The following is a 17413-nucleotide window of genomic DNA, read 5'->3' on the forward strand; positions in this document are numbered from 1 at the left end:
ATGTGGAAAAGTTCCCACTTCTTTCCTCTTGCTATCCACTATTTTCACTCTCCCATAATTGAGCGTTAGCAAACTATCGTCAGACAAGCAGTAATTAACTTTGATGGAGTTTGGAGAAAATCGGGTTTGTTCTATCTTTTAATATTTCAACCCTGACGATGAAGGAAGTTAATTGGAAAATATTTTTCTCCGATGCACTCATGATTATCTGCGGAGATTTGAGGAGAAGAAAAGTTTAATTGCAGTTTCAAATTGGAAGTGATTTTGACGGACAACTTAGAAATAAAATCTCTTCGCGACGTGAACACTTTGTTCAGCCACATTTTCAACAATTAAAAATGCAGTATTTTAATAATGAGCACCTCCACTCTCGGGGGATGATATCAGGGGCTCGTAAATTTGACGGGGGGGGGGCGGTCGTCGCAGAGGAACACCCTTAATGTACACTGCCGTAATTAAATCGTAATTCTGAAAATGTTTCACTTAACAGCATAAGCCTAAGCGGCAGCGCCATACCTAAGCAAACATACCATAGCATTTGCCGAGCATATAAATTCTCTCCATAGTGTTTTGCCAAGGGTGACTAGAGAGCTTTAAATAGAATAAGGAGCTTTAACGCAGACATGGTGTAATCTATACCCGCTGGTGAATTGCTAAACCCAAACGGCAACATCCAAAAGTGGGTGTGAGAGAGATTCATGAAAGGTAAAAATACGATATTTCTCTCAAATTGTTTTCTATATATTTTTCTGGAGTATTTTCAGCCACACTTCGTGTAGGTCTGGAGGCAAAATATTACACGTTGTATGTCACAACCCTTGGAACTACACCATATGTGCATTAATAAATTTCACACTAGAGCCCTTTTTCGCCTCCTTCAAGTCCCTGTATAATATTTTCTTAATGTATCCATTTTTTTCCCCAATGCTTTATGTAGAAACACTTTAAAAACATTAATTTCTCCCCAGTCGATATCTTTCTGCGTGAGCTGGGCTCTGAATACACCCGGCAGGATAATCAATAAATCTGGCAAAGTTTCTATTATTTGCAGGCACGGCAGAGGGAATGATATACTGAGTACTATGCCTCTCTGCGTCTAGTATATCCATATCACCCGCCCGGAATAGGAATTATCATGAAAAACAGAGGAAGTCAGAAATTGAGATTATAAAACTAAACCTGTGAATGAGTCGAGCCGTAGTATTCGGCTGTTATACCCTGAAAAGGGTGTCCTATCGTCATGGAAACGCATCATCGTCTCTCGCTGTGAATTCAGGAGTCCTCAGGGAGGCTCCCCCAAACGAAATATTTGTGTGTTGTGCCTCACTGTATTATATATCTCCCCACTCAACAGTCACAACATAGGATATACCTTCGCCATGTAGCGCCTATATATACAGCCTCAGTCCTGCTCTACCTGAAAAGGAGATAAACAGGCGCTGGAGGGCATAAGAGAAAGTCGAGTGATTTTTTTGCAGGATTCGCATACATACAAATGTAGTACTTGAGGTTCGGGACTAAAAAATCAAAAGTAAGCAGGAAATGCATTTAAATTAATTAATTAACTTCCATGTTGACTGTGCGCAGTGTTAATTTAATATTCAATATGTCCAATTGTATGGTATTCCACACCCACCACCTTTCAATCTATGAATTGATTAACCATTCACTGGGGTCAGTGATTGTAATAAATTGTTTCTCAATTTCGCCCAGGAAATTTGCAAACAACACGGCTTTTCAAATACCCATCATTAGATGATATTGCTACAATTTAAGCATGAAAAAGATTCAGCAGAAAGCTCACAAGCGCCATCCCAGCATTTGAGAAGGTACAATTCCCGATAAGAATAAAGTGAAACTGATAGGAAGAAAAGGCAAGCATAATGGAAGGGATATAAATGGGGATCCTTTCTAGATTGCTGGTAAGGATGACAGGCAAAAACTCACTTTTACTGGTTGGACTCGGGGGCCAAATCTTTCTTTTTCTCTCCAGCAAATGTCTAAAATAACATATGACTAGGATTACATAGAATTTATTGCTAATACTCCCATCTAGTGAGTTAAAACATATGTGTGGATGCCAGATATATCGCATGGAATACATAGCATAATCGCAATCAATAAAAATTCCATTTAATATCGATCGCTCTCACCGGTCATGCAGGCGAGCAGAAGGAAAAGGGTGAAATCCACTGAAAATCTACCCACTAATTTTGGGTTTAACCAAAAGCCTATAGTGAGACCAACATAGTTGTACTCCTTGGCGAGAATATTATTTTACAATTTCATTACTTTTTCATCCGTGCACTCTCCATTGAGATTATACAGACTGGGCTCTATTCTCTTCCAGCCAGCATAATTAAAATTCATAACCATGGATGCTCTTTCGGTAGTGAACAGCACCGGAGAAATTTCATTTAAATAAATTATGTACAAAGTTGTTATTTAGTACATCCCCGAAGCAAATTAGATTAATAATTTATTGTCTAAAGTGATGATTTCTCGAACGAAACTGCCTCGGATGAAATTCACCCGCGAATTTCCCTCCTCAGTTTATTTATGACAATACGCAATTTGCCATTATCGCCACCTTATATTACAGTGTCACATCCAATAACCCCTAAATAAATATACAAATTTCTGACTCGTGCCCAACAATTGGGCCAAGTTATGCTGATTCTTTTCATACGTCTCCCTAAATGTTTTGCTCCTTAACATTAGACGCATCATTTCCTCTTCATTAGTAGGAGAGTCTTCCCAACAAAAAAGCTCCTTAATGGCCTTCTGTAATAACGTCTTTTTGAGTCACAAATTCCACTTCAACTTTTCCATTCGGAATATAGCCTTTCCGGCGGGCTTTTCACTCCATACCGTGTCGCGCTATACACTGTAGAGAAAATGTTTCTGACTGCAGTACTTATTATCTGTGGCATTTTGTACCTGTGGCAGAAATGGAATTATTCATTTTGGCAAAGAAATGCTGTACTCTGACCAAAAACCATAATTTTTCGTGGGCAATCTCGCTCCTATTGTTACCCAAACAAGAACAAATAGGCATTCAACTTGAACAAATGGCACAAAAGTGAGTGATTTGGGACAACATAATTAAAAAATGCAGATGCACGAGAACAATTATGTAGGAAATACCAAAACCTCCCTCGTATTGAGCTGTACAAAGTCTTCAGGCAGGCAATATTGGTGCGAGACATGGAGCAGCTATTGAAGAGCATTCTAATCAAAGACTTTACATCGTTCCTGTCGAGCGTTCGTATCGGGAAATGATGGTCCCAACGACTTATTGTCTGGCAATCCATTCATCCGAACAGATGAGCAGAAATGGAAATTAAGTCGTGCTGTGATGTCTCCCATGTTCACAACAACTAAAGTAATGGAATATTCATAGCACTTTCAATTACATTTCATGCTTGATTTGCTCTATCCTCCCCCCTGCTCCGTCCGGCATCAATTGATTGATTTTGTTATGTAAATACATCTCTCTTTTGCAGATGAAATCAATATTTCCACTTATGCTAACGGCATGTGATAAATTGATTAAGTATATTGAACGACAGCGCAATGATACGGATATTGAGTCAAAGAGTGTAGGTTTTGCAGTCTCGCATTTAAATTGGCATATATTCCCCCCTTATATCAGAGTGTCTTAATTGTCTCTTGTTGCATTACTTTCTTTATCTCCATGTATATAGCTCTCAGCGAAATTCACCACGGAAAATGTGGCCTCGTGCGCCTTTAGCGTGGAGGCAAATTGCTTCGAAGATGCCAATTGTGAATTCATCCGAACGGGCAAGGAGATTTTCCGACCATCCCTGTGGATGGGTTTCAAATTTACGACCTTCTTCTTTTCCTCCAATATCTCGCGGAGCTCTCCTCGTTCTCCTCCATCTCGCGAGAGATTGAGTCCAGTGGGCCAGAAGGCTAATAAAGGAGAACGAAAAATCCCGGGAGAGTCAAAAATTGCAACACGACGACATGCTGCAAATACTGCTGAGCTTTCAGGACAAACACAATTTGACACTGGATCACATTGCAGGTCATGCGATGTCATTCTCTTAGCGCTGTGCTATATCCTTTTGCTCTTTGGCAACTCGTTCGCATTTGGCAAGTGCAGGAAAAACTACACCATCCAATTCTGACAGTTTGGGAAAAATTCGAAGACACTTTTTCCTCTGAGGCCATCAATGCGAAATGCCGCATTTGGATTTGGTCACACACGAGACAATGCACATCAACGCTCCAGCTCAGACACTTCACAAGCTCTGCACAAAACGCTATGTGACGCCCCAATTGCTGGGACAAAAGGAGCCATTTGTCGTGCAGCCCGGAACAGCCGTCCTCAAATCCCATCAACTCCATCCACCCAGAGAGAGTGTCAGAGTATCCACGTCCGAAATTAGAATGGGCAATAGCTACACAAGCCTTGACGGTGATTTATCAAATGCAGCGATCCCGAAATCTATGCCGATCCAGAGCTGTTCAATCCGCTGAGATTCACCGAGGAGCGCCAGAAGCGGCCGAAATGCTCATATTTGCCATTTGGTGAGAGTCCAAGAATTTGCATTGGAATTAAATTTGGTATTTTGCAGACGGAATTAGCACGCGCAAGTGTTGTGAAAAATTTCACAACAACTGAATCGCCTCACCGCAATCCCTTGGTGATGGACCAGGGATTGTAGTTATGTTTTCAGAGAAGGCACTCAACTAAAGAAAATATCATGCTCAATTGGAAATTTAAAATTACAGACAATTTACCTACTCATGACGAATTCATATAAAATGCTAAACTTGCATTGAAAATAAAGCTGATGCAATTATCTAAGCTTCCTCGAAGTGTGTCAAATTAATATCAGTAGCCTAAAAAGATTAGTATTTTTCCCACTTTATTCATCTACTAGAGACTGTTGAAATGGAGGTGTTTTCTCGCAGTCACTTCAAATTACTACAAATCAATTAAATTATTTACCAATCACGCTATATTAAACATACAACATTCAATTGAACCTATGAGTCACTCGGCTTCTTATCCAATTCAATTTCTTACTTTTCTGTGAGGAAAAAAAGATGCATTCTGTGGCCGTGTGTTTCCGTCCCCCGCCGAGACTCCGTGGCCGCTCGCCTTAGCTTTATTTTCTCAACCAGTGACACACAGACTTCGCCGTGCGGTGAGCCAATGGTGGTAATGCAGTTATATTGTATGCCTCCGGATATTTACATTTATTACCAGAGTTGCCTAGCACGGCTCAAAAGACGCCGATTACTTTGAAGATTTACATTCACGCAGACCTTGCACAGATGAACTTCAGTTTAGTCATTACATTTACACTACGTTGAAAAATCAACAAGAAAGGAGAAAGACAATTACCCAATTCGTCGTTCAATTCTCTTCTCTCACACTTCCCCCCGCCGGCAGAGTGACGAAAAGTTATGACCGCACGTTCTGTCTCATAGAGTTCTTAAAAGTAGTGCCAATGCGCGAACGTTTCGCCATAGAAGTGGGGTGTTTGGGAAGTGGAGAAATTTAATTGATGTAATCAATTTTATTTGATTACCATAATTGCTGTCCGTCGCAGAATGCCTCATGCATCACCTCTTCACTAAACGCCACACCAGCAGTTGAGAGACACATCTCGAACAGTGTGCAAGAATAATGTCTTCTTTGTGGGAAAAATCATTGTTGTCTCGCATGCAATGCACATTATATTTAGAACTACCGCCCACTTTTGCATAATTCCACACTCACTGACTGTGTGCAAATGTCTACAAAAGGCATTTAGACTCTTGAAATTAGTTGCCATCGAGTAATCGCTGTAGAGTTGCTAATTAAAAATCCACCACTCCCCAGAAAGACAGCAACAGAGACACCGAGAGAGAGAGACTTCTTATCGAGGCGCTGGCAACAGGTCTTCCTCAATTTTATATTTTGCAAACCTACGCCTGTCTAACTCCATATTACATATTTAAATTTGTGAAATGAATAAATCCTCAATCACACATACCTGCAATTTTAAAATGAATAATTCTCACCGACAGACACCCTGCAAAAGTCCCAACACTTGCGCACATTCTGTCGCCGCTAACAACATTTCATTACGCCTTAAGTTGAGCCTGAAATATCACGAAATGAAACGTGTAACTGGATCATGTAGGATGATCGACATTTATTCACTTTATTGACTTTTTCCCGCTTTTGCGCGACTGTCTCACTCCACAGATTGCAGAGTTCATATTTTCAACACACTCAGGTGAGTGCATTCTTATTAATTATCTCCGGCATTTTCCTTGAGAGAAACAAATTGATTTTGATGCTGAAATGTGCCCCAATAAAATACCATTACCGTCCGGGTAATGCATGAAAAACAATTTGAGAGATTAAAAAGTTGGAAATGTAACGCGTAGATACATAAAACTTTTCCTATTAAGACAACAAGATTGAGAACCGTCTCTTCGCGGTGCCTCTCTCACTCTCTCGACTGTTATTCAAATTGGTATGACTTCAAAATCACAGCCATGAAAGAAACATTGCCATTCAAATTAAAAGGAGCATGTCCAAAGTTGGATTTTAATTATGTAAAATAGTACCCCACTTTTATTATATGTGTTCAAATTGGAGAAGAGCAAGATTTACCCTATTTACCCATGACTTTTCCCATTCCACACAATGTACCTGCATATACTCGCTATATTTTAATAATAAAAGCGAGGATATACTGAATTTGCGAGTTAGATGGAGAAAATGGAAGCCGTCTTCCTCGCCTTTAGCACATAATGTCTCATAAGAATATTCAATCTCTCTCGCACTCGCTTTTGTATTCAAGAACAATGGACGTTGGCAAGAGTCTAGGAAGAGTAACAAAAGTAACACAATAACTGCGTATATACATTTTTCTCTCCTCCATTCAATGCGACTATTCTGCGAGTGTCCCTTAACTATTGATTATGCGAACCACAGCATCTGTCATTGTACTTCTTTTTGCCACAATATATACTTTTTGCCAGGGAAGGAGAAATGATTTAATTACTCACCATTATTATTCAATTTCATATTCATAGAACTTCTTAATGGTCTCATCAATATTTCTGTTTGACGCCAAATATGTCTTCATCACTTCAAACGCACATACTGTCTTGTTTTTCACCAATTTCGCGGCGTCAGGCTGGCCAGTGGATTTCCTGCAACGGATAGAACAGAAAAGCCTCTTAGTTCACAAGTTTTTCAAAAGCACTCCCACGATTATTTCTGTCCAAATTACATTGTGTCTTGAATCATCTTCAGCCTGTCATCGGTGAACACCCGCAGACCCTCCTCAGATCGTCGAATATTGTGCAATTCATTAGCGTACTGCAGAGGACAACGCCCATCGACAATCTTGTAGGTCGTCTGAAGCCTGCCGTTGTCATCAAAGTAGCTCTTGATTGTGATCTCCTTCACCATCTCACGTGACTCACACAGATCCACCACATCCATGTAGTGGGTGGAGAAGAGGGCAATGGGTGCCGATTTGCCTCGCCTCGACAAATCCTCAATGCACGCCACGAGAAGACTCTTTCCCTCATTGACATTCGTTCCGGTGCCGAACTCGTCAATGAGTATGAGACAGCGACTGCTTGAGTTGATCATCACTTTGCCCATCTGCTGGAGATCATAGAGAAAGGAGGATGCGCCCTGGTGCATAGCCTCAGTGCTGTGAATCCGTGAGTAGATGGAGTCGATGGTGCCAATGTGCGCCGAGGCGGCAGGTACATAGCATCCGATGTGAGCTAAGTACACTATAATTCCGACTTGCTTCAGATAAATGGACTTTCCGGCTGAATTGGGTGCTGTTATTATTGTTATGAGATTCTCTCTCGATTCCGCCACATGAATGTCATTCGGTATGAAATTATCGCACTCCTCCTGCAGTGCATGGCGCCCTGCTTCAATTTTCACCACTTTATCCTGGCTCATTTGCGGTCGAACATATTTGCGTGTCGCCGCCACGGCAGCGAATGCCATGAAGCAATCCAATTGGGCGCAGTACTTCACAATATTGAGCAATTTGCCGATGTTTTTCGCCATGGAGTTGATGAGTTCACTGCATATCTCTTGCTCCTTCAAGCAGATGTCATGGTGAATGTGCCCATACTTCGTATTCATTTCCACACAGTATGGAGCACTGTAGTAGTAGTATCCTTCGGTCTTATAGAGGAATTTAAAACCACCATTCGCAGCACTCGCACTAGATGAGTCAATGCTCACAGGACTGTTGAGGGGGCTCTTAATGGACACGACAAAGCCCATCTCGGGCACCAATGTAAATTCACAGCTATCATAAGCGGGGAAAAGGCGCCTGATCTCCTCCTTGGTATCATCCGGAACGTCTGCTTGTATCCTCTTGAAGTACTCCTTCAATTTATCCAACTCCGCGTCGAAACCCATGTGCACGGTGAATTTATTCTGTGCGACACCCTCGTCAAAATCAATAATTTCGTTGATTGCCATAAACACAACCATTATGTCAACCTGACTCTCTATAGCATCGCGCAAATCTCCAACAACTCCACACTTCTCACCAGGCTGTGTGCTGTCGCGGCACAATTCGGCTACATGGAAGGCATTTGTGATGCTGGTGCGGAAGATTTTCCAGAAATACATCTTGTTGGGATTCTCGAGAATTTTCCTAAAACACCGACTTATCTCGTACACGTGCCTCAGCATTTTCCTCAAACGCTCCACCGTGCCAGCATTTTGTGCACTCATGCACCACTCGATTGTCTCAAATCTCTTGTTGAGAACGGAAATCTCATTAGTCGGCTGTTGAAATATCATTTTCATCTCATCGCAGCCAATTTTCGATTGGCAGTGATTTAGCAATCGATAGAGCGAAAAGCCAGTCTGTTCGGTACCTTTGAGACCCTTCTTGAAGCCCGACGGATGTGGAGCTGTGTTGAAGATTTCCAGTGCCAGATATGACGAGTCGTCGATTAAGACTTGACTTTTGAGGGAGAACACTTTTAGCGATGTGATTATGGGCATGTTGGTATTGTCTTGCGGCGATATGGATTTCCAATTTGTTTCCATATACTTCAGCAAATTGCCCGCACTCTGAATCACCAATTTCTGATGTGGCGGTATCTGGGTCTTCAAGTACGACTGCTTCTCCACCTCACTGTGGAAACCTATGCAAAAACGAATAAACAAGTTTACGCCTAGTTGAGCTTATGAGAAATTGAGATTCATTGGACAAATACAAGGGTTCTCAGAGGGAAAATTTTGCAAATTGAATTTCCACAATGATCAATATTGATTAGTAGAATTTTTGCGCCACTATCTAAACACCAAAGCAACAAATAATTATTATCCTTTTCACCTACATATATGTTCAAATCGGGAAAATAGGTATGTAATGTGATTAGTGTTCCCCTTCGAGTCGCTCCTCAATTTAACGTTACTGGCTTTGTTAGGTGATCACAGAGCAAGTTGAGTATTAGGAATTCCATCTCAAACACACCCAGTATACGACATCAGCATGGCAATTAACCCCCAAGTGCTTAGACCAAATATTACCTGATAGATTGATATTCCACAGGCGCTGGCGATTCTGTCCCACACTCTTCTCACTCTGCGGAAAGACCACAAAGTTATTCCGGCCACTCTGATTCGCCGCGCTCACATAATCTTTGGGGTCAGCCTCCTCAGGAAGCTTCAGGAGAGTCATTATCTCACGCAGAAAACTCTCATGGCCACTCGCCAGCACCACGATAGGGTTGAGTTGACGAAAGAGATTGTGGGTGTAGGAAAACATTGGGCGCAAATCCGTTATTTCCGGCACCACGAACATTTCCATCGTCTGCAGGGTGATGAAAGTGGCAGACATATTTCCTGAATCCCAGCATAATGAGATCAAGTGCTCATATTCCTCTGATAAATCTTCATTTACAAACGATGTATTCTCAATTGCATCATTAGAATTCATTATTGTGTGTCAATACTGTTCAACGCCGATTAAAGCCACTGGCCTCTGCAGTGGTCCAATGCATTTGCAGGGACATGCAGCACAAATTGGCGATGAGGACAGCTTGCCTGCAATTAAATGAGAAACATAAAGCTTTTCACGCGGATCTCATTAATAATTCATATTTCCTATGCACCAAACTGATATAAAATATTAATCAAAGGGGAGCTGACCGTAGATTTAGGATACTTATTAAGTTATAATAACAGTCCATTATAGATACTTAATTTATATGTCCATACACGTGTAATGAGATACTTTTTTTCTCGTAGAATTAACATACTCGGATAATAAAGAATGCAAGAGAGCGCCTTTGGGCGTCAAAAGAGCACTCTATACGCATATTTTAATATGCATCAGGATTTTTATGGTAGATAGAAAAGACTGAGCGAAAGAGGGAGAGCGCGGTGTGCTGATCGGACTGAGGGGGAATTCATTGGATAAAAAATGACGAGATATAAAAAGGTGCATCGTGAAGATAAAGCGGAAACTAACCAGAGGCAACGTAGCATTAATAAAACTTCACAGCAACTCCAAATGCAATCTAAGCTGCATGGAGGATGCTGCTGCATCAGCTGTCTTCAGGGAAATTTTTCCTAAAATTCCATTATGCCAAATGATTCAAATAAAAGACTTTTCAGCGTGTTGCGAAGAAAAAAGTGTGCAATAATTCCAAATTTTATGCTCTAGAGACACTTTTCCAATTTCCCGGGAAATATTCCATTTGTAGAAGTTGACTGTTTTCAAACATTTTCAACACTAACCATATTCCCCCATTCTTGTGCGGTGGTTTAGTGTGTACATGAAAAAAGCATGATAGTGAGAGAGAGAGGATCTTTTTATATTGTACACCCAGAGAAAAAGCGAGCAAAGTCAAGGAAAAATCGCCAACATATCGGTCTCTTCCATCGTTGCTATAGGAAATAAAAGGCACATATATTCAACGCGCGCTCTCTTGTGTATGAGGAGTTTCTTCTCTTGTGCACTTCTCCTTCTGATACAGTTGCCGGCGCGCGGATACCTCGAAAAATAAAATTTCGCGAGCTCTCTCTCTGATGTACTATGGGTTGGCAAACAATTGTCCAGTGCATAGCCAGATAATAGTAATTATATGCGCAAACTGCACTATAGTTGGCGTCTTTTGAGAACACGGATCTAAACAATGAGACCATTAATTCATTGCACATTCACTAGCCCCTCAGCTACGGTTACTATAATGGTATTTGGTTGCTAAAACAGTCCAAGAAGGGGGTTTAAACATCGCACATAAAAGTGGAATATTTCATAGATTTACAGGCGATAATTTTCTATTGTACGAAAGCTGTAGAAATAAATAAAATTATATTCCACCACATTTCAGGAGGCAGAGATAGCGGGAAGGCGAAAAAATTCGTTTACTCTCGTACATAGTATAATTTCGTACATAGATTCGTGACAAAATCACAATATTGATATATCGTCAGCTCGATCACCCACTATCGCAACACCATTAACCTTCTGACTGGGAATGTTCCTTCCTTCAGGTATTGCAGTACTCTGTCTTGCGCGGTGTTTATAAACTCACAAATGCCCTCAATCAGAGCTCAATCTTGGAGATCGACAAATTATAATGGCAGGAGATTAAGCTGACGACACAACATCAACACAAGACAATGGGATGAGCTGTATTTTTCGCGCTGCCACTTGGCTAACTCCCCTAAAATTCCAATAATGCCCTCTCCTCCATCCAGTGTTTCTCTAAAATTTCTTCGCGCGCTCATAAAAATAAATGTCTGATAAATTCCATCAGGGAGAAAATCTAATATTTGAAGGATGACGAAGGAGAGAGCGAGAAAAACAAGACACCAATCTGTGGGGATCGAGAAGCTAAAGATTGAAAGAAAATTTTGTGAAAGCGCTCACGGTATTGCTCATAGAGGAGTGAATCACTTCCGAGTACTTAAAATCCTGGCACGTACTACAATCTATGTTGATATATGTACTCCCGTGTACATTATGTAACGTGGCCCGTCCGACCAATAGGCAAACAGCGAACAGTGGGTGAGAAACAAAGGCGCAGGAGAGGAAAAATCAACCTTTAATTTGATTTTATATTGTGTTGGAGTACAAGAAAGTAATAAAATCTTGAAACACTTCTACGTGAATAAGGTAATATTTAATTAGTAATAAACTTTCATGCACCACTCATTGGACGGCAGTTGAGTCTAGGCATGAAGCGAATAGGGAAGGTGAAGGTCTAGGGCTCCAGGAACTGTGCCTCGTCGAAGCGATCTTCCTCGGTGATTAAACAAGATTTTATGTCTACAATTCACCTGCGATACAACATTTCAATGCGCCACCCGTCGAAGCACAAGTGAATTGACATGAAAATCCACAAAATTGTGAGGAATACGCGTAATCTCCTCCTGAATGACTTCTGTAATCGCTTTTCTCTACCTTCTCTCCTCTCGACTCCACTTCAAGAAATGCGCTCTGACAATAAATTTATCATACATAGCAAGTTATCAGATTGTCATGTCAGTGTGAAAACATTTTAAGAAAATAATTCGCTACGTAGTGTAGTCTAAGAGATTATGCTTATGGCATTACCCCAGCTCACTGCAGAGGTACAGAAGTGTCAGATAATGGATTTGATAAGAAATTATACCAAGAGCGACAGAAAAACTCCTACTCCCCGCAATGCTGCTGGCTGGTCTTCCTTGAGCAAAGGTGACGAGACAGGGAGAAAATTAAGATTTTATATATTCGCAGAGAGAAAAGAAATGCGCACACTGTAGATATAAAAGACATTGCATACATATATATGGTGCATTAAGAGACTTACAAACATCTCGGTGGTGTTATTTATTGCAAAATTACTAAGAACGACCCACGCAAAAATATTCTCTTTCAAAATGATAAACAGAATCAATGGCATTTTCATTTCATAAAATCGTGGGATTTTATTTTAACTTTCTGCAATAAGACGAGGAGCAGCAGCAAAGAGACAGAAAGAGACGCGTTGCTGAGCTTAAACAGAGTATCTGGGATTTCAAGTTAACATACACGAAAATGAGACAGTGAAGAATTAATCAAAATATCTTCGAAGGGATTCACAGTCTTGTGTAAATTGGCCTATGAAAAATATCAAAATTTACAATTAAAACTTTTAGAAATAATAAATGTCTTTGAGGGAAAAAATCTTAAGCTTAAATTATTGTGCAAGAAAACTTCCCCATAACCTGTGTAGCATTTGATTAAATTATTTTGAAAATCCCATATTTTTCATTTTAACATCTCTGACAGGGTCTGGCGAACTTTGCATAATAACAGTAGAGCTGGGATGAAGAAATCTCAGCTCTCAAATGTAGCCAGAGCAGAAGCGTAATATTCAGAGCCACCAAAGTCTCGCGAAAGTATCATTTAATTTAATGAATCGGCTCGGCAATTTTGTATCCTTCCAAGAAGGTTCTTTGTTCTACACCCACCTTCTCTCCATACGACGTTGATTATCCCAAATAGAGTCCCTCTTCTCCTCATTGTACGTTATACCTATAAATTCGTGCATGTGACTTCCCAAAATCGCGACTCTCCCAAAGGCATGGCATTCATATTGAGATAGTCGTGTCCCTTGCTAATAGACATATTCAGAAATTGGGAATTATCTTGACAACAATTAGTGTTCCGAATTTATATTTACAATGCTAAGTATCTAAAACAAAACACACACGATTTCCCTAGTATTTTGACCCCTTGCACTTCTGCGCACTACCCACTGCGCGCTGTTGATGCTACTTCAGCCGAAGATATTAACACTTTTCAGCACAACATAAAGTCAAATACATACACAAATTCCCCTCCAAGTGCCCCCGTGTGCCTCTCTATTTCATATCCGAATGCTTGCTGTGTGTGCTCTTCTCGGGGCCCCGCGATTATGCGTTTTGTTCTCATATACCAACGCATGTTTATGTATCCAATTCGCCCCTGGCACGACTCTCTCAAACGCGGTCTCTTTTCCCAGAACTGGAACCTTCGTACTCAGTTCGCTGTGGGACTCCGCGCTATCAAGAGGTTGCGTCATGGATTTACGTGGATTGTGTGGCATTGTATAAAAAAGAAACTGTTTGTAATTATCCGTGAAAAGTTCCATGGAGAAGGAATATACATTTTTCACCCACTCTCGCACGGACTTCACTCGTACCAACGAGCTCATTTGTTGTACGTGAAAAGACTGACTATCACCGGATTCTCCGGCCGCAATATAATCAACAAATGTGCGGTACAATAATTTAATTTTCTGTGCAATTACCTCCCTTTTCGCAGAACTTCGCTCTTCGCATTCCTCGCAATCTTAATTAGGATATACACACTCTGCCCTTTTTTTGTCTCGCCACCAAATCAACTGCCAAAAATCACAGTGTGATATTTTACAATTTCATTTCCCACGATAATACCGGATTATCCTTGAGTGGAGGAGGAAATATTGCATTTTCACTCAATATTCATAAATTGCTTGATACGCTTTTGAGGAGTAGATTGAGGATTTGTGTGCGCCTATGTCGGTATAATCCGTGAATTATGTGAGCTCAATATTGTGATAGAGCTGTAAGAAATACCAGACATAAGACGTATTTATATGTAATATTTTTAATCTTTTGTCACTATTCAACACTCTAATGGTTTTTTTATGAAATCATCTTTCCTAAATAGTTGAAATATAAATTTCCTGCCATCCGTTATGGCCATATTTCATCAAATATTTCAAGAGTTGTATTGTTGAGGATTTTCTATTCCATCAGATTTCCTCAGCCATATAATTTTACTGCATTCGCCTCATTCATACCATCTCTCTTTCTCTCGCTGATAAATTTCATTGAATGAGCATAAAATGTGATAAAAATTGAGGTTCTTCAGGCGAATGTACTCAATCTGAAGATGACTGGCTGAATAGAATTGAATTTTTTTCTCGCCTCTCCACCTTTATATGAAAGAGACCCAAATAATATAATGAGAATTTTATGTAAATCATTGAAATGAATGCCACTATTTGGTGTTGTATGATTACCTTATTTCACAAGTGACTCATTAATCATACAATCTTTGTTTTCAGCTCATATAATGATGAACAAATTTAGATTTATGACTATCTAATTTGAGTTGAAGCAAAAGACCAAGCCATTTGTAACCGCAACGTACAATCCTCAATACATTCTGCCCTATGTGAAAAATATCAGAAATCAATAGGGATCATTCAACAATATACCATCAAATTATTTTTCACTTTGCATAACTATACGCTCAACCTCAGCATCATTTTTCTTGTTGGACGCGAGAAGAGGAGAAAAAGAAGCGCTCGCGAGGATTGGCAAAAAAAAGCCCCACCAAAGCAAAGAATTTAGAGATGGTGAATTTCTACACAAAGAAAAATTGCCACACTCGCTAGCCGAGGCAGTTGAGTCGTGCTCAACATAATTGACTAAATTGGATGTTCTCCAAAAGATAAACTCTAGGAAAGTGAAAATTGTTTTAGTTCTTGGAACAACAAAAATACTGCATTTATTGTTGTTTTAATTAGAGGAAATCCCATGTATAAGCCGAAACTCACAAACATATTGTGCATACTCTGGCGCTTCCGTCAAACTTCCTACCTGCATATTAAACAATTGTTGTTGCTCGAAAATTCCTCCTAATCCTCTTTAATCATTCTGTTTAATTGTTATAATTAATCCTCTCTTTCTCTGCCCAATTCATTAGAGTAATTCGCTGGTGACATTGTTACAATGATGGCAGACAAAAATAAAGTAATTTATCTCTCAACAACAGGACACTCTAGTGCGAATATTTCACCCTCATTTACCATGGATTGGGACTGTTCATGTGAAGTAGGGAAAGAATTGCAGATGCAAAATCAATAATTCAAAGTGAAAGACACCTCAACGACCTGGATTAATTGTGTTTGTATGAAGAATAATGTGCAATTGTGAGGATTGTGAGTGAAATTGTCAGTGGAGAGCCGCTAAACTACTAAAAAAAACACCAGCATTGCCATGGGTGGACAAATTTGAGGACTACCGGAATACCGTCGGCATCACACATTCATCGAGCAGACAGGCCGTAAAATATTCAGAAAAATGAACTTAAATTTATCATTCCTGATTATTTGGTGCAGATTTCTCATCCACGTCCACGGTGAGTTCACAATCAACTAATGATCTTAATATACCTCCTCCTAAATTATTAGTTGTCGTTTAATTGTTTATCGCAAACAGCTGAATTTTTCACTCTCTGTGACTCTCTTCTGTTTCACTGTTCGGCTGTTAGAAGGCAAAGTAAATAAATAGTTTACATACTATTCGATATATAATGGGCTTGTTTGTCAAAACTATTCTCGCTATTTGGAGAGTGAGAAAAAAGGAACGTCGTTCCAGAAAAAGAAATGCTTTTGAAACGTTGCCTCTCAGCTATTTGAATTTTATTTTCTTTTAATCTCCGAGAAGCAGTTATGTCTCGTACAAGACCATACGAAGAAATCAACCAATATGTCGTGAATCTAATTTTGATATGTTAGTCCAAGAACAATTCCTTTTACTTCTCCACTAATTCTTGTCACATTTATTTCTCGTTGATTTTTTCACGTTATCAACGCAAGACTGCCGTGAAAGCAAACAGCAATTCGCTGTATGCTCCACTTCTTTAGAATTAAACACCATAAATAACTAAGAAGTTCTCATAACTTGCGAAAGAACTTCAAGAGCATCATTATCTCTATAAAATGAAGCATTAGGAAAATCTATCGTTCACAGCGCAGACCTCCATAGGAATTCCGAATGAATTAAGATAGAGCAAAAATGCGTTCCTCTCCCAGCAGTAAAAATTCACTGATATTTAATTAAATTTCCACCTCTCAGCCTAATGTTTGGACGAGAAAAGCGACAATTTTTTCCTCCTCTGTCTTGAGGAAACTATCATAACATACATTAAGCCTGGGCTTATCGTTTTATTGTATGTAACATATGTGCACATGGCGGGGCTATATATTTACCTCTTGACTTTTCATTGAATACACTTTTACCATTTCCAAAATACCACACATATTTACAAATATGGTGAGTGATTTATGACTTGTGATATTTTTATGTGACTTTTCATCAAATGACGGGATTGAGCGACAGTTTTATGATATCAAATTGATATTTCTCTTTATGGACTTTTATAGTTTTTATCCATTTCTGCCTAATGTGGAAATCTGCTCGATTACTTATGGGGTAACAGAAAGGTGATACACTAATAAAATTGCCCAATTCACAAGAAAGAAAACTCGTTTGAAGATATCAATGAAATATTGCATATTCTGCACAGATCTCCACACGCATGAGGAGATGGAATATAAACAATTTATACTGCACATTACACTCCACTGTAAA

At 39.8% G+C, this 17413-nt stretch overlaps 2 protein-coding genes across 4 annotated transcripts in view; one reads left to right on the forward strand and one right to left on the reverse strand.

Moving 5' to 3' along the window:
• Positions 1-17413, reverse strand: part of LOC132258711 (protein N-terminal asparagine amidohydrolase) — a 50504-nt gene that overhangs the window by 23470 nt on the left and 9621 nt on the right. For 2 of the 3 annotated variants that reach the window (XR_009468286.1, XR_009468287.1), the window contains exons 2-5: positions 9563-10078; positions 7269-9174; positions 7042-7188; positions 6015-6123 (exon numbers count right to left, since the gene is read on the reverse strand). Coding sequence is in view for 1 of the 3 variants with exons in the window: in XM_059756153.1 (XP_059612136.1) it covers positions 7047-7188; positions 7269-9174; positions 9563-9971 (2457 nt within the window). In the remaining 2 variants the exon portion in view is untranslated. The remainder of the gene's footprint in view (positions 1-6014; positions 6124-7041; positions 7189-7268; positions 9175-9562; positions 10079-17413) is intronic. The other variant, XM_059756153.1, reaches the window with a different exon arrangement.
• On the forward strand, positions 4207-4694 carry LOC132258439 (probable cytochrome P450 6a18). Its single transcript, XM_059755767.1, has 2 exons — positions 4207-4403; positions 4463-4694. The coding sequence occupies exons 1-2, from the start codon at positions 4207-4209 to the stop codon at positions 4692-4694; spliced, it is 429 nt and encodes a 142-aa protein (XP_059611750.1).

This window comes from Phlebotomus argentipes, unplaced genomic scaffold, assembly GCF_947086385.1.
Source record: "Phlebotomus argentipes unplaced genomic scaffold, Phlebotomus argentipes genome assembly scaffold_4, whole genome shotgun sequence".
Classification (NCBI taxonomy): domain Eukaryota; kingdom Metazoa; phylum Arthropoda; class Insecta; order Diptera; family Psychodidae; genus Phlebotomus; species Phlebotomus argentipes.

Coding starts and splice junctions, on each gene's coding strand:
- LOC132258439 (XM_059755767.1), top strand. CDS start 4,207: ATGCCGCATTTGGATTTGGTCACACACGAGACAATGCACATCAACGCT. Junction 4,404..4,462: donor GAGAGTGTCAGAGTATCCAC/GTCCGAAATTAG, acceptor TATCAAATGCAG/CGATCCCGAAATCTATGCCG.